This window comes from Bos mutus, chromosome 8 (genome assembly GCF_027580195.1).
Source record: "Bos mutus isolate GX-2022 chromosome 8, NWIPB_WYAK_1.1, whole genome shotgun sequence".
NCBI classification, from domain to species: domain Eukaryota; kingdom Metazoa; phylum Chordata; class Mammalia; order Artiodactyla; family Bovidae; genus Bos; species Bos mutus.
In genome coordinates this window covers 71,582,576-71,601,002 of record NC_091624.1, presented here as the reverse complement: position 1 = coordinate 71,601,002, position 18,427 = coordinate 71,582,576, and the positions used below count along the sequence as shown (strand labels likewise).

At 39.9% G+C, this 18,427-nt stretch overlaps 1 protein-coding gene across 5 annotated transcripts in view; it reads left to right on the top strand.

Moving 5' to 3' along the window:
* The window catches only part of GLIS3 (GLIS family zinc finger 3), a 499,055-nt gene that overhangs the window by 446,528 nt on the left and 34,100 nt on the right, over positions 1-18,427 (top strand). For all 5 annotated transcript variants that reach the window (XM_070375837.1, XM_005896757.2, XM_070375835.1 and 2 more), the window contains one exon: positions 1,076-1,244. In XM_070375837.1, the coding sequence (XP_070231938.1) occupies positions 1,076-1,244 (169 nt within the window). The remainder of the gene's footprint in view (positions 1-1,075; positions 1,245-18,427) is intronic.

Here is an 18,427-nt window from a genome sequence, read left to right as displayed (position 1 = left end):
TTTTCTGAATCCTGAACCTGATTTTTCAAATTTTTTGAAATCCATTTATTCTTTGATATCAGTAGAGTAAGTTCAAAAAGAGCAGAGATGGGTATAAAGCTCTGCAGAGCTTTGTATAGAGAAGGCAGTTAAAGAGTCAGCATAATGATGCTGCTATTATTGCAGCATAATGAGATATCTGCTGAGTAGGTCCGAACATGGAGAGAGCCCCTCTGATAGTGATAGACTCTGAAAGTGACAGGCCCCAGTTTCTTCTGTGATACCGTACCAATTAGCTGATCTAAATAGGTACATATTTAAGTTTGAGGTCATTTACAGTTCTCAAAGGGTAGACTGCCCTCGAGAATGAGGCTGTAACTGACTCTCTGTGTCATAACAGACAACAGCGGGAGAAGATCCCAGAGGCCCCTTTTCCATACTTTGTGGTTTTGGGAGAGGACTCATTTTTGATAAAGACTGGGTACATTTATTCATCACACCATTGGGAAATGCCCAGGGTCGGAGAGACTCTCAAGTTAAAAGAATGTAGGGTCCTGCAGTGGTACTAGGATCAGGGGAAGCTCTGTTCTCAATTACATTGATTTAGCAGTGACAGGGATGCTGGGAGTGACCCACAGCGCCTCACTGCGGCGCCAAGAAAAGGGGGGAAGCCTATGTTGTGTCCTTCCGGGTCAGCAGACCGAATACTGTGTTACCTGATTCTCATCCCCTGTGACTGAAAAGTGCAAATACAGAGACCTTCGCCCAGGTACAACCATTACAAGATGGACTAATTACACAGTGTCCAGACAGGGCCCTTGCCGGGCAGGGCAGCTCTTACGAGAAACCATGAACGTCAGCCTGGAGCGAGCGGACATGAACTGCTCAAGCAGCAGTAAAGGCGCCTTAGCCAGGAACCTGTTCCACCATGAAAACAGAAGCTGTGTATATCCAGTAAGGGGAGAACTGTTCCCTTAAAACCACCGAGAGGAAAACAAACAAGCCCCTAAAATATGCTTGCTGTCAGCCTTCAGTATTTAAAAAGCATGCACTTCATTTGGGGTGCAACCTGATGCTTGTTCTCCCTTGATTTCAGCTTCCATTTTCTCCAGCAATCACTCAAGCCGAAGTGGAACAGCTGCTGGGGCCGTGCCACCCCCACATCCTGTCAGTCACCCTTCTCCGGGACATACTGTACAGGGGAGCCCCCACAACCCCTCCTCCCAGTTACCTCCACTCGCAGCTGTGGACGCCGGAGCTGAGAGGTAAGGCCATCTGTCTCTCTCTTCTAATAGGTGGCGCCGCTAAACCTCTCTCCACCGAGAAGAGCTTTGACAGTTGCATTTTATTAATAATCCATTGGTGGGTTGAATTACACAAAGGTGACATTTTAAAAGTACATACACAGAGCACGTGAATCAAATACCTCATTATCTGTTTAATTTTCCATGGGGGAAAAAAATGAAGATACTGGTAATAATCAACTGAAGTGTCTGATACTGACCAAACAGATCAGAATTTTCTCATCTTTCCTTAGTTTGTTTCAGGGACTCAGTTTTAAGGTAATGTCCCTATAGGTTGAAATGCTTTCCAGATGTAAGATGGTGCCTTCAGAACCATAGTTCAGTAGTGTTATTTTAACAGCACAGCATAAAAGGGCACAGGATTTTAAATGCACTGCCAGAAAGGGGCTGCTCACTGAATACTTTGTGTTGATACCACCCTCGTAAAGAGTTTCTGAAAGAAAATTTTTAAATCTTGACATTTGGACTGCCTTGTGGTATGACAGTATGCCACTCCTTCCATTCTCTCCACTTCTCATCTGGCTTGAATTGACCTATGGAGGGGTTACTCCTAAATATCCACAGGGGAGAAAGTTCTTGTGGGCACCTCTATGCAATCCTGGAGTAGTAGACATTAGGTGGACAAAATAATGGGTTGAATAGGCAATAAGGATAAAGTTTTGAATATTTGATGTCACCAGCAATCTGTGGTTTTGTTGGCGTTGGCCTGGTCTAGGAGTTTTTTAATGTGTTAAGTCCACTGAGCCACATTTTAAAAATGTATGCCTACTGTTTATTAATACATCTGTTCATTTAAGAAGCATCCTTTGAGTCCTTGGTAGAGAAGGAATTCAAGTGACAAGATAGTAAAGTAATTAAGATGAATCAGAGGGGAGAGGCAGGGAAAATAAGAAGGAGGTTATTGTAGAAGTCTTTGTGAACAATATGAAGACCTGAACTAAAGTAAAGCAATAAGATGGAGAGTTTATTCGAGGGCTATTAGGATACAGAATCACTAATTATTAATGTATGTGTGGGGTAAAGAAGAAGGACCAGAATTCATTCTGGAGTTTTATCCCAAGACATCAAGGTGGATGATGGTGCTATTAACAGAAGAAAAGAGGATGTTGAGTAGAGGGAAGGGTGGGAAAGAAGGAATGATAATTAATGGACTTTGGGGTTTTGAGTTTCAGGTGGCTGTGAAACATCCATGTGGATGTATCTGATAGGCAATTAAAACATGGATCAGATATGTTAGACTTATCTTAACACTTCTGTGTTCATGGCTAAGTGTAAACAAATGATTAGCCTTCGCCCACAAAACCTGTCAGCAAACCAGTACAAATGATAATCATCTATTAAATTCACAGACTTGCCAGTTATCGGACATATTTCTGTAAATTCAGTTGAGCTTATTCATTTTAGGATTTTATTTACCTTCCAGTTGGGTTTTAAGTGATATTATTCATTGGCTTTTCATCATCCCGTTTCATTCTGCCTGGCCGAGAATCATCCCCTACCAGGTAGTGAAGCTAAGAAACCATCCATAGGGGCCTCTTCCTCTTTGCCTCATCTTCTTATTGGTGCTTGTAAAGACTTTTTACAAGAATAGAAGAAGGACGTAATCTGTGTGTTTTCTTTTTTGTACGTAGCCTTTAAAAGAATAAATGTAGAAAAAGATTGTAGCCATTAATGGAGTTAAAAACAACAGCCACCTAAACACCAGATTAAGTTCCAGCTCCCACAGCTGCTGATTGTTTGAATGTGTTCCTTAGATGCTCCTGCTACTTAGCTTGTTTCAGTCTTGTCTTTTACATTTCATTTTTATTTTATAATTTTTTTAATTTCATCTTTTTTATGTTGGTAACATATTTAAAAACTGTAAGAATGGCACAGTGAACACCCATATATACTCTGCACCCATGTTCGCCAGTTGTTAACATTTTCCCACCTTCTCTCTCTTTCTCTTTCTGACTTGAGAGAGCCTTTGTTTGTTTGCTTGCCTGTTGTTTCAGAACCAATCTGAGAGATTGTTGGGAATATCAATGAACATTAACCCTAATTACCTTAGGAAAGATCTCCTCAGAAGTACATTTCTCCTACATAATCACAATGTAATTATCACACTCAGGAAATTTAACATTGATAAAGTGTTATTATCTACTATGCAATCAATATTCAAATTTCCTCATATGTGTGAATAAAGTTCTTTATAGATAGAGTTGTTTTTTTTTATGATCCAGGATCTAATAAAGATCATATTTTTCATTTCTTTTCTGTCTTCTTTACTCTAATGAATTCTCCTAGCTTTTAAAAAAATTATCATCTTCTTCATCATTATTATTATTGTTTTTTTTTCATGACATCAACAGTTTTTGAAGAACCCAGGATATTTATTTTGCAGAATGTTCCACAATTTGAACTAATTTGATTTTTTCCTCCTAAACAGATTTGTTCATATTTGGCAAGAGTAACGCATAGGTGATGGGGTGTTCCTTAGCTCTGTTGAGCCTTAGTGTGCAACTCACAGGGAATTAGGATTAGATGAACCAAAGCAGGTAAAGCACCTAGACTCTTACATGGCATGAGGATAGGCAACCTTGACATAGCTGAAAGGTTCAGGTTTGGAAGCCAGAGGATGTTGTCAAATGATTGCAGTGACTGATAATATGAATAGCCATGGAAGAGTAAATGGAGAGGCAGAGGAGGGTGGTGTACTTTGTATGGCTGGGTGAGTAAAGTGGATATTTTCACTTTTGTGGCTCTGCCTTGCTGCTCTGCTTTCCCCACAGAATGTGTGCCCCATTCCTCTGCCAGCCCAACTAGAAGGAGCAAGGGCATGGAAGGTTATCTCTTCCAATCAGGTTTGAAGATGAGGATGACTTGAAACAGCCCTGAATTATTCACTGTGTTTGCATTAGTATTCAGCATAAAAACACTAAGAGGAAATGTGCTTACCTTCCGCTTTGGGTTTATATATCTTTGCCTCTGTTTGCCTGGGAAATCCCCCAGTAAAAACTTCAGCAGTTTTCCTAACGGAAATAAGTTTATCACACTTTGCGAATTTTAGTGGGAAACTGGCATTTTCCCCCTGCTTTGCGGGCATTGATTCATCATTTATTTAACTTTAACTTGTTAATAAAATGGGCTGAGTCACTGTCATAAGTCAGGAAATGTCCACTGCATCTATCCAGTTAGCATGAGGTCCTTTGATCCTTCCCACCATAAAATAAAGGAAATGCAAGTTTTCTCAATTTGACAAGGTTCCGTTTTTATTTTGAAATATTATCTGAATGATACATCGTTTCAGTGAGTTAAGCCAAATCACACCACATCACCTAATGTTGACTTAAAATTATTATGGGAAGTGGTGTTTTACCATGTCATGTTGGTTGAGCCAGTGGTGCTTTATGGCAGTGGCTTCCCATAAGAGGAGCCCAGTGTCTTGGGAAATGTTAATTTACTGAGTTTCAAAGTATGTCTGTTAGACTAGAGAAAATAAACATTGATGGAAACCTTTTTTTTTTTTTTTTTTGAGATGGAGAAATCTCCCAGTCCCAAGAATAAGTCAGCTAGACTTGTGTCACTGACCTTGTCTAAGAGCATGTTGGCTGCCTCTCTTCATTCCAAAGAAGGCCACAAACATGGTGTGCTTTGTAGTACAAGTGCCAGACTTAGGGGACTTGTGGATTTACCAGAGTGGAGTAACATGTAAAGGGCTTCCTATGAGCCCCGCCTCTGAGCCAGAGAAGACTAAAAGCAAGGAAAGGACGTGCTCTTCCCTGAAGAGAATACATTCTAGTACAGGAATCAACATCAAAGAATGTTAGGGACAGTTGTTTTTGAGAACATAACCTAAATACCTTAACCAAATAATAAATGTCAGTTTCTTGAGTCTATATGAAGTATTGGGAAGACTTACTATTTTCTATTCATATCAGCTGTAATATTGCTAGAGTTCTAGGTACTTTGATGTATGTGCAGTCTTTCTGTGCCTTTGAGTAACCAGGGCTGGTCTTCATAGACAGCATTTTCTAATTCACCATTGGGAACCTTTTGTGTCTTTCCTGGATGTCATTGGGTTAAAAATAGCAATTGTTTTCTGTGTAATATCTTTGCAGTTATGTAAAGTTCTTTAACTCTTGTCAAATCAACCTGCTCATTGACTTAGTTTGGTTATTTCTTCATCTTAATTCAGGATCTTTCTCTGTCTAAAGAGACAGAAGGATATTCCCTCAATATCTTATCATCCTTGACTAAATGTTATCAGCCTTGAGCTTGGCTTAATACTCAACTTGCCTCTTGCAGCTCCCCAGTTAAATCACTGGGTCCTTATTATCCATCTTGTTTGTTTTCCATTTCCCAGATGTCTATTTGTTAACTAGATTATTAGTTCTCTGAGGGCAGGAACCTAAAGTTTCCTTGTAACCTCCAGGTTTCTTATGCTTCTCTTCACAGTGGTAGATCCTAAGGAGGATTTAACAAGCAAAAAGGACCAGTGAGGGGAAGGCCTCAGAAACAGGATTCATTACCAACTCCTGTTTCTAGCCTGGAGGAGTTTCTAGAAAGGATTACTCCCCTTGATTCATTGGTCTGAAGGGTGGTGACCTCAGTTCTCAAAGGTCCTACATCTTGTCTAACCTGCATACTTCTATACAGTACATAGTTGTTCTAATACAAATGTTCATGCATACACATGTTGCTGGGAGTCTCTTGCCATTGCTAAGGTTCCATTTGCTTTCCTGTGGCCTTTAATACTAGATGCTCAATACTAACTATTCTCACATATTTACATCTGTAGCATCTAAACAGCTCAAACTAGGCCTGCTTTGCTGTATTGCCCTTCCCAGAACTTCCTGAGTAAGCAGGAACATGGATATCTTCACCTACTCACCTTTTCCATAGACATATACACATTCTCTCTTTACACTTAATCTTTTCTCTCTCATTTTAATCTTCTATTATGTGTACTGCTGCTGCTGCTAAGTCACTTCAGTTGTGTCTGACTCTGTGTGACCCCATAGACGGAAGCCCACCAGGCTCCCCCGTCCCTGGGATTCTCCAGGCAAGAACACTGGAGTGGGTTGCCATTTCCTTCTCCAATGCATAAAAGTGAAAAGTGAAAGTGAAGTCGCTCAGTTGTGTCCAACTCTTAGCGACCCCATGGACTACAGCCCACCAGGCTTCTCTGTCCATGGGATTTCCAGGCAAGAGTACTGGAATGGGGTGCATGCAATAATGACTAAATCATAAGCATCATATAAAATATTAAAGTTTATCAAAATCAATCCTAGCATTGAGGTTTGTTCATTTATTGAGTCAGTCAGCTGATGTTTGGGCACCAATGCAATATGCTAGACACTGAGGATATGTGATGAAGGAGACTGATGGGAGTCCTGCAGTCTTTAAGCACTCAGTCCTGTGAGAGCTAACCAGGTCAATTGGTGATCAGAATTTAGGATATTAGGAAAGGTTGCTACAGGAGATGGTAGAGGCACCTAACCAAAATTGGGGAGGCAGAAATAGAAGAAGAAATGTCTCCTTGAAATCTGAAGGTCTATAGGACCATATGTGTATATATATGATGTATGATATTGCCTGACATATATATGTATATATTTTATAAACTAAGAGGAGCGAGAGCAGGCAAGAGTGGAGCTTTATAAATAAATGTTGGAAGAGCCTCATGAACTGCTATAAGGAGTTTGGGCTTTATCTAGAGAACAGGCTTTGTGTATTTGGCTAAGACAGGTACCCTGGTGACTCTGGTATACATTTCAAAGGCCTCCATATCCTATTATCCATTGAGGAAGAGTTCAAAACATATTCTAGGCCCAGCAAAAGAAGAAATTTTTAAGAGTGATTGAATGATTTGATAGGATGCTCACCTAATGCCAGGTCATGAGCATCATTCTTTGGGTTTCAGCCCTTTCTATTCAGAAGACAGTTATCCACATTTAGCTTTCCATTAAGGGGTCAATTTCTTTCTAGAAAAGAGACTAACACAGATATTCAAGATTAAGAGAGGTGAGGTCCAAAGTTCACCCCTCCACACGTCTACTTGAGAATTGAATGTAATGGAAGTTGTTCTGATGTTGATGCTGTAGACACAAAGAGGAAGAAAATTCCAATATCCTGGACTTGATAATGGAGATTACAGCATTGGATCTTAGACTGGAAAGGCTTGAGGTCCTTTTTTCTGTTTTGTTTTCCTTAAATCTGTGGGAAACTTCTGGTACTTCTTGATGGAATATTCCAGGGCGGAACAGCCCACTGGTCTTAAAACTTCTTAAATATTGATCATGACCACAGTCATGCTTCATCCTCTGTGGAAAATATCAGTTGGGTTATAGGCCTTTGGAATGAGCTTTCTTCTCACAGTGATATTCACTTTACTATTAATAATAGCTTCTTATAAATATGCCACCCAGAGTCATTCCCAGTAAGTCACCCATACGAGGAAATTGGTGTTACTTTCCTCTTACCTACCCAGTGATTCTGAATGGATCCTTTGGAAGAAAAGTAGAACAACAAAGGCATTGCTGAGCTAGCTTCCCTAGTCCTCTCTAATCTATCTCTAATTTAAACATCTGTGTTGTCTGCCAAACTTTTATGAGCCTAATTTAGCTCTACTTTCAGATACATTTTAAGCCTAATCAACTCTACTCCTCCAAACCTACTTCACCGCTATCCCCTTCTATCTCAAGTACAACAGTCCCCTAACTGTTTTTCCAACATCCAGTCTTACCTACCCACAACCTTCCACCTTCACCCAACACACACATGGTCTTGGCTCCACACCACAACAAGAGCTGCCCTTAAAGGGTAGATTGAATCACTGAGGGTTTCCTGCTGGTGTCTGTGTTCCCACCATTCTTGGAATAAAGTCCAAGCTCCTTTTTCCAGTGTGAAGGGCAGCAGTAATCCTGAAGAGATGACTGATGCTTTCCCATCTCCACATTCTTCTCCGTGTGACTTCATGGCAAAGCAGGAGATGCTGATGTGAGCTTTTGTGTGTTACTCCACCAAACACATAGCTTGATTTGCGGTTCAAATATTCATTCACATCAAACTGTTTTCCATGGATTTTAAATTTTGAAATGCACTATTTCCCTGTTTTCAAATTAATTATAAACACACACCACAAACTATCTATTAGAAAGTCTATAAAGGGAATTATAATTTTTAAGTGCCAGTGGAGTTTTTTCACCTCTGAATGCCAAATCAGCCATCTTTGTTTTGTTCCCGCATTCCAAACAGATCCACTTCACGTGAAGCCCGAGATGGTGTTTTTTTAGTCCCCTTGGATTTTCAGTCAGGAAAGTGAGTCATGACAGTAACAAAGAAGGCTTGAGGTAAAATAGAATTCTTTTTCTTGAAATCTCTACTTGAGTGCATTAGCATGAAGCAACATGGAGTTTGCTAAGCTATTAGAGTATTCAGATGTATGCAGTGTGTTCTTTTCATATGCTTTCTCTGAAAGAGCGAGTTATATAGAACCAAAATTCCTAAAGTGGAATCCCACAAGCCATTCTAGCCCAAGTCAAGATATCCACATTACAAAGTACGTCTTCTCTGATATAGAAAAGGCTGGAAAGGAAAGCCTCTGCTTAGTGTTTTAACAGTGTGATCTGGAAATAAATGTCATCTTTTCCCCTCTCAGGTGGAAACAGTTGGAGAAATTGGCTGCTGAGAAACTGTGTATGTTTTTGTAGGTGAAGGACTCTTTGTTCATTAGTGGTGAGGGGTCTTATTGAGGAGAAGAAAAACCAAGAGACAAAGTTCTTTGGGTTAGTCTTTTTTGGTTAGTCTTTGGGTTAGCTTCCTTTTCTGAGAAATAGTCTTTAGTTGCTTTTCTGTTTAGTTGCAAGGAGAAAAACTTTTCTCTGTTTTAATCGTCTTTCTCAGAGTAAATGGCTGAAATTGTTCTCTTGAATAAGATATTCTCCCCTCAGAAACAGAAACTGGTTTCTGAACAAATATTCAGCTGGCCATTCACACCAGTTCGACAAAGATATCTACCTGGACACAAGAATTGACACTAAGTTGGGAACCATGTCTATGGAACCAGTAGTCTCAACAGAGTATTTCTTCAACAGCAACAGCCAACATTTATTATCATTGCATAGTACTGGATGAGGTGCTGGAAATGCAAAATGATAGCATTTTGGGGATTTAATGTTCTTTCCATCTATAAGAACCAACCTGTCTCTGCACATGCTAAGTTGCTTCAGTAGTGTCTAAATTTTGCGACCCTATGGACCATAGCCTGCCAGTCTCCTCTGTCCATGGGATTCTTTAGGCAAGAATATTGGAGTGGATTGCCATGACCTCCTCCAAGGAATCTTCCTGACCCAGGGATTGAACTTGCGTCTCTTACATCTCCATTGGCAGGTGGGTTCTTTACCACTAGTGCTGCTTGGAAAGCCCTAACCTTTCTCTAGAGATCAAATTGCCAACATCTGCTGGATCATTGAAAAAGCTAGAGAGTTCCAGAAAAACATCTATTTCTGCTTTATTGACTATGCCAAAGCCTTTGACTGTGTGGATCACAAGAAACTGTGGAAAATTCTGAAAGAGATGGGAATACCAGACCACCTGACCTGCCTCTTGAGAAACCTGTATGCAGGTCAGGAAGCAACAGTTAGAACTGGGCATGGAACAACAGACTGGTTCCAAATAGGAAAAGGAGTTCGTCAAGGCTGTATATTGTCACCCTGCTTATTTAACTTCTATGCAGAGTACATCATGAGAAACGCTGGGCTGGAAGAAGCACAAGCTGGAATCAAGATTGCCGGGAGAAATATCAATAACCTCAGATATGCAGATGACACCACCCTTATGGCAGAAAGTGAAGAGGAAGTAAAAAGCCTCTTGATGAAAGTGAAAGAGGAGAGTGAAAAAATTGGCTTAAAGCTCAACATTCAGAAAACGAAGATCATGGCATCCGGTCCCATCACTTCATGGCAAATGGATGGGGAAACAGTGGAAACAATGGCTGACTTTATTTTTTTGGGCTCCAAAATCACTGCAGATGGTGACTGCAGCCATGAAATTAAAAGATGCTTACTCCTTGGAAGGAAAGTTATGACCAACCTAGACAGCATATTAAAAAGCAGAGACATTACTTTGCCAACAAAGGTCCATCTAGTCAAGGCTATGGTTTTTCCAGTGGTCATGTATGGATGTTAGAGTTGGACTATAAAGAAGACTGAGTGCTGAAGAATTGATGCTTTTGAACTGTGGTGTTGGAGAAGACTCTTGAGAGTCCCTTGGACTGCAAGGAGATCCAACCATTCCATCCTAAAGGAGATCAGTCCTGGGTGTTCATTGGAAGGACTGATGCTGAAGCTGAAACTCCAATACTTTGGCCACTCATGCGAAGAGCTGACTCATTTGAAAAGACCCTGATGCTGGGAAAGATTGAGGGCAGGAGGAGAAGGGGATGACAGAGGATGAGATGGTTGGATGGCATCACCAACTTGATGGACATGAGTTTGGGTCGACTCCACGAGTTGGTGATGGACAGGGAAGCCTGGCATGCTGCGGTTCATGGGGTCGCAGAAAGTTGGACACAACTGAGTGACTGAACTGAACTGAACTGAACCTTTCTCTAACTGTGAATTTTTGTATATATTATGTTTCTTTTAATTCATTGCTATAGCCTATTATTGAGTCTCACTTCAAGAGAAGGTATTAAAAATTCATTTGTGGTTGCTATAGTAGTAACCTGACATCTTCAGATGAAGGAAAAAAAGCGCATATAAACAGCACATGTTATTACTGACCACAAACAACCACCCAGCTAGTTTCTTTTCAAATTTATGGATTATATTGACTTCGGAGATCTCATTTAGCAGTGGCTTTCAAAGGCACCCAGCTGTACTTGGCAAGAGTACTACATTGGATGTCAGTTCTGAAAGTCCTGATGTCGTCAAGAGACTTGTGTTTGTAGTTTGAGACCATGAGGAAGGCCCGGAAGAAGCCATTTTTTAACCTACCTATACCTTGCTGTCTCCTGTTTGGACAAAAATAACACTTTTCCTCTCATTTCTCATCTGGCATTCTCACTACTCTCTCTTCTGAATGTTTTTCTCTCATCCAGTGCATTCTGTTGCAAGGCAGACTGAACTGTGTGCCTGACACTCTGCTGAACAAGAGAAAGCCTTCCCTTAGCCACAGGACCATGAGTTAATCCCCTTGTTTTGACCTCCTCAGAGCTGCCCAAGGGATGACATCATTACAGAACTTTTTTCCACAGCAGTATTTTTGACATGAAATGTCTAAGACCACTCTGGATAAATGTTCTTCTGGTTGGCACCTTTTTGTATAGAGGATTTGGCAGAATCAGACTTTTCTTTCCTTTTTCCCCTTCACATCAGATTCTGAAATAAGACAAACAACCGAGTCACAGCCAATTCTGCAGTCAAGATATTCCAAAAAGCCTGGCTCTTGGTTAAATGAATCCTGCATAATTCATTTCTGTAACATAGCCTGGATGTCCATTCCCCCTCGCTTTGCATTTCCACAGGGGAGTAGTAGTGTAATGCCATAGACCCTGTTGCACTGTGCAAAGAAAAAATACTCTTCTCTGCCTTGGGCATTGGATACTTTGTTTTCTTGACTTATAACTTACTCCATAAACCCAAGTGGAGAAGCATTCCTCCAGAACACTCCATCCTTTATATTTCCCACAAATAGTCGTTATAATATATATGTGGCCTCTTTAAAAAGCTTTGATGATCATTTCACCTATAGCCAACTTCACAGCCCTCATGCTTTGTGGAGACTCAGGCAGTTATTTTTTAGCCTTAAACTCATCCAACTTGATAAATTATTTGCAGTTAATATTGACCCAGACTCTTGTAAGGAGAAAAACACTAAGCCCTTCCAGGGGATGGATTCAGCTCTTTGAGTAGTTTGGAACCGAGTCCTCAGATGAACATACAGCTCTTGGCCTGCTTTGGTCCTGCCCAGATGGACAATGTTGCAATTACCCACACTTCCCCAAGGCTGTTTCTTCATTTCTGAAAACTAGTCTTGATTGTCTCAGAAGCAGAATTCAATTTGCAGTTCCCCCAGTAACGTGCTGTGATTCATTCGAGGACAAATCTGGACTGAACTGAGTCCAAGTGTCTCTTTTGTGAGACACAAGGGAAGTATAAGTAGATACTATAGTCACCCAGATGAGTCAGCCAGGAATTCATGAAGTGATTCATAAATTGTTATAAAGACCACTAAAGTCTACTAAAATGGAGCGCTGTCTGGCTATACAAAGTGGGGTATTATCATTGGGGGGGAGCGGTTTAGATGTTAAATCAGATGTGAAATCCTTAAAACTGTGCTTTTCTTTTTAGGTTTTGAAAAGGATTCCTTTTTTCCCCTTCTGCAGTCAGCCAAATGCTAAAGCCATTTTTCATTGATTAGTTTTCACAGATGAATTTTAAAACCACTACAGATGATACCCCACAATTCTTTGGGGGAATAAAGAATACCTCCCCAAATCTACCATAGACCAGTTTCTATTCATTATTTCTACTCCCTGGCAGCAAATCAATAATATTTTTCATGTGAATACAATGAAACTAGCTGTTCCGATGCATTCTTCCTTCTTTGGGAGGTCTATAACCCTCATGGAAGAAAGAAGGTGGGGAGGGGGTGAACTATCCAAGCACATATTAATCTAGTTGATCATGTAAACACCTCTTTTCAAAGTGTTAACCCCCAAAGCAGTGCTAAAACACACAGCCCCACGTTGCTTGCCAGCACTGATTGCATATACAATACAAATGAGGAAAAGTGAGGCATGCTTATGACATGTGCTTGGTTTGCAACACAGCCTATTAATAAAATTTGTTTGAAGAAACACAATTGTTAATTGACACATAGAAATATTTTGGATTTATACATAAGGGAGGGTGTAACTGAAAGGAGCTATCCAGTTGGAAAGATTAAAGGTATAAGCCTGGCTTGGGCACAAAGATCCCCATTTTAGAACCGAGCAAACTGGGAAACACATAGTCAGATTTCTTAAAGGCAGTAGCTTACTGATGCCCGCCCCCCGCCCATCCTCATCACCTGGCGGTGAGGAACAAAACCTCAGAGGCCCACAGGAGTCCTCTTCCATGCTCCCTTGTCTCTCTGCTTTGCTTTGCATCTCTGTTAAAAAACATCTTACCTTATTGGGATAAAGTGGTATCTGGAGAACTAACTGCGTGACTTTGGCAAACCATTTCATGTCTCTGGGCCAGATATGATGGTGCACCAATGTCCTTCACCTCAAATATTCTATAGGTGTATGGATTTGTGGGCTCAGAATAACTTGTTGGAAAAGCTGGAAAACCACAACTAAGTGCTCATAGAACTAGAAAATTAACCAGATGAGTAAATGCCTCACTTTCTTTGAGCCTCTTTCCATATTGAAATAGTCAAGGGAGAAAAGAGTCCTAAGTTTTGTTTTTTTTTTTTTGGAGCTTAATAGATATTCTAACACAATGCTATTGTGTTAGACAACGCTTAAGCATTGGGTATATTTTAAATCAGATAGCTTAAATGTACCCTCTGTTCAGAGAAGTCATTCCATAAACATGTATTGATCATCAAAAATGTATCAAACATTCATTGTTTAAAGGACTTTGATACCTAATGTAAAATTGTTCGTAGTTACCCTCCCATCCCTCACCTTCCTTTTTTGTTTTTCTCTGTACTACTCCTTTCTTCTAGCTCAATACACAGTTTGTGGATTTAAACGCGTTCATTGCCTGTCTCCTCTCACCACAGTAGAGCTTCTATAAACTCAGTGTCGTTTGTTACTGTATCTCTAGTGCACCTTCCCTGATAGCTCAGTTGGTACGGAATCCACCTGCAATGCAGGAGACCCCAGTTCAATTCCTGGGTTGGGAAGATCCGCTGGAGAAGGGATAGGCTACCCACTCCAGTATTCTTGCACTTCCCTTGTGGCTCAGCTGGTGAAGAATCCACCTGCACTGTGGGAGACCTGGGTTTGATCTCTGGGTTGGGAAGATCCCTGGAGAAGAGAAAGGCTACCCACTCTAGTATTCTGGCCTAGGGAATTCTATGGACTATATAGTTCATGGGGTTGCAAAGAGTCGGACCCAACTGTATGAATTTCACTCACTCAGTGCACCCGAAGAACTTAGTTGGTGCTCAATAAATACCTCATGAATGAATGAATAAATATGTTATCTCAGATTTTATGACCCCCCAGCAAGAGTTGAGAGTATTTTGCACTTGAAATTGAGGCTGAGAGAAGTCAGGGAATTTATTCAAGACTAGCTAGCTATTATAGTAAGGGGTAGAGCCACACTCCAAGCTCAGAGGATCTGACTTCTCGTGCATCTGTCTTCTATGACATCCATCTGCTTTTCCTGCCATTTGCAATTTCTCTGCACATGAATTTCACCAGTTCTACATGTTTCAGTTGGGGCCTATTGTTCTATGAAACAATCTAAGATTAAGTACTGCATGTACAGGAGAGCTCTTTACTTCTGGCTCACCTTACTGCAAAGTGGGGAAGCTCAGTGTGAACAGAGAGGGGGAGCAGGCTGCAGAAGGGAAGGAGCATAACCAAGTACATATCCCCAAATAATCAGACAATTTCCAAGGTGTATAGATAAATATTTGCAGAAACCTTTCTAAGGTTTTTTTTTTTTTCCCCCAAACCATTGAAACATGGCTCATGCTAAGGTTATATAAACTCCTCCACTAAATGAGTGGAAATAGTTGACTCAATTCTCTGGATTGCTATTGTGTGATCTGCTTCTGATAAGCAGTGATTTTTTTTTAATTCTAGTCTGTTGTATGCATTTTTATGTAACAATTTTCTATTGTTTAAAAGAAGTATAAAAGTCAAAGAAGAGATTGGTAAGCTATGTCAAATGAAATCTGTGAAATGTCAACTGCAGATCAGCAACTGGGGGACAGAGCTGGACCTAGAAAGACATCAGACATTCTGTCTTCTGGCTCTGGGAAACTGCTGTCACTCAGAATGAATGAGAGTGATGATATCTTGTCTTGACATGATGGGGGAATGAAATGTTCCATGGGAGGAAAATTATAAACCTCTGCAATTTATACTCAGCATTAAAATTCTATATTTTATCATCAAAAAAATTAATTCACCTCCTTTGGAGTTAAAAAGAAATCTTTCTCCTTTGGGAAGAATATTCAGATCATATTCATTTGACATGTGTGTGCATGTGTTAAAAAGACTAGGTTGGAAAATAGGTGAAGACACTAAGAAAATGGGATTTCGAGGCCCGCTCCACCCTACCTTCAGTAACAATAACAACATTGTATATTTTGCTTAGTGAGTTTCTGTTTAAGTATGCATGTTTTTTATTTGTTTGCTTGCTTTTGAAGTAAATGGCTTCAAACTACTCAAGTTTCTTGAGGTTTTTTGTTTTTGTTTTTTTTTTTTTGCCTTTTAAATAACATTCCTGGCATCTCTCTTGCTGTAAGTTAGTGATTGCTTTTGGTTGCGCCCAGGGCCTTGCTTTGCACCATAGAGCTTTCTCTTCTGCTTCTTTCCTGCCCTCTCATATCTGATTTTTATTTGCCATTTTTATTTCTGTGAGCTAGTTAACAAGTAAGCAAGTTTATAAAAACTAAGTTTAAGTTAATAGATTGTAAGATTTTTCAATAAAATACTATGTAGTGTTTTTTAGGCAATAACAAAATTGATTCTGTGTACTAGAAAGTCTGTCATATTTATGCAATCATTTCTTACAGTGGACTTTTTAGTGCTAAATTCTTTTTTATTTCTGTGTTCCTAACAGTTGTCTGGATTATCACGATCACATCTCGTTGCTTTTCATTTCTCCTCTATATATGTAAAATTTAGAATTTCTATACCAATTCTTTTCTTTTAAAAGCAAAGACTACTTTAGGTGTGCATTTATTTCATTTAGAATGGTATATATTTAAATTTTTATTAATGCTTTATACAGAGTATCATACTAGATTTTGAAATTATATTAATTCTATGCCATATAATCTTATTTATTTTAATAACATGGAGTATAACCCAGCCTGAAGTAGCAAAAAGCAAAGTGTTAAGGTCAGCTGAGGGCTCAGTATTATTTTATTCCCCCCAGGTTTCTGAGATAGACTATGCTAAAATCTTGTTGTGTATGTACTTTCACATTTTTTTTTCTTTGTTCAACATTACTTTTATAGTAAGTAATATGTGGTAGCCAAGAGAGCATGGCTGAGTGTGAAACTTGTATGACTGAGTAGATAAGAATGATTTTTTATTAGCATGTAAGTATATACTTTCTGGATAGATGTATAGATATATAATTTATATATAGATATATAATCTAAATATATATACAGTAACATTCTAGATGACTCCTAATATGCTCAAATGAACTCTGTTCTTTTAGTTTGTTGTCTATGCTACTTTTTTATAACTAGTAATCATAATTCATGCTAGTCATATCATCGCAAATTACAAAAATATAGTTTTATATTGCTGACAGTCTTTGTCTCCTTCCCCTTACACATTGTCTACTCTTTATTAATCAAACTTTTATTTATGAGTTAAATTTATTGTGCTGTGGAGGAGGGAGTTGTGAAATCAAATTATTCTCCTCCATTAAGCTACACTTCTAAATATTGTAACCTGCCCCATCTACAAATCTCTGCCTTGTCAGTCCTTAACAGGCAGAAGTACCAGGAGAGGAGACTGAAAAGCCACCAAGAGCATGTTGCATCTTTTATTCCCAAACAAAGAAATACAATTAAGAAGCCAAAGAATCTTGCTTCTTTCCCCCCGCCCAAAACAAATTTGAGATGCCAAAGATGGCTACTTAGCAATGATGTAGGTTTCCTTCTAATTCAAATCCACCCCTTTCTCTCCCTCCCTAGCGATCTTCTGCTCACAGGATTCTGGTGTTAGTTGGTGGTGTGAACTCCTTCTAGCCCCAAAGTCTGTGGTCTCACAATTCCTCTTTTCTCTCCACAGCTTGAGGGCAGCCTGTGAGAAACACTAAGGACATGTTCCCCAAGAAAATAGCCTCTATACGGGGAATCTTGGCATGCAAGTTTTTAATAGAAGTTATGGGGACAGTGTCAGGGTTAGCTTGCTCTTTTTTTTTTTTCAGAACAATGGGCCACTCAGCACTCTTTTCAGACTAATTTGAGTCAAGATGATGTGCTTGGAGAATATATATTTATCTGTAACAGAACACTGAGTTTGGATAAGGAAATGGTAATCCACTCTAGTATTCTTGCCTGGAGAATCCTATGGACGGAGAAGCCTGGTAGGCTACAGTCCACGGAGTCACAAAGAGTCGGACACGACTAAGCAACTTCAACTTCACCTTCACACTGAGCTACTATTCTCTTCCAGCAGAGGGAAGATGCATGTTCTTGATTAAGTAGGCATCTGAACCCAGCAAGTTTCTTTAGGCAGCCTCTGACTTCTCTTCTCCATAACTATTCCAATTCCTCCCTTCTTGGTTCCTATGTCATCTTCCTGCATTGTCTCATCAGACCTCAAGAAGGGGAATGCAGAGAGAAATGGGATTTCATCCCATGGTTTCTTACTGCAGCAATACAAATGTAGAAGCTCTACCTTGTTAACTACTGTGGTTCGAAACGTCCTCCCTTTGATTCATCAACGGCCCTACACAAAAAGCCCAGGAAAATTAAGTGACCTGTTTCTATGAAATAAGTGGTGGATACATATGGCAACATCTACACGTTGTCATAAAACAAAGCCTGCCTTTCTACACAGAAACAGCCTGTTGAAGTTTTTCAACCTCCTGAGTTTTTGGAGGACAACCAAATACTTCACTGCTAACACAGTTTCCCTGCTCATTATCATGATGCTTCCTTTCACTGCACTGACAGAGTCCCTGCTCCTTTCTCCATCACACTTGTGCCAGCCACCTACTGAACTGGCAAATCATGTGTTGGTTCTTTTTTTGCAGGGGGAGGGGGTGTTGGAAAAGGAAAGTTAACTTTATTTTGAATGCCAGCAACTATGAGAGAGAACAGACACTTGTCCAAAGGCTGACTCCCCTCTCTCCCTGACAATTTTAATAGTCTGTGGTCATTGCTCAACTTTAACATTGTTTGCACAAGTACACTTCAAGGAAACTTCAATGTTAGAAAGTATAAGGTGTCATTTTAAACCT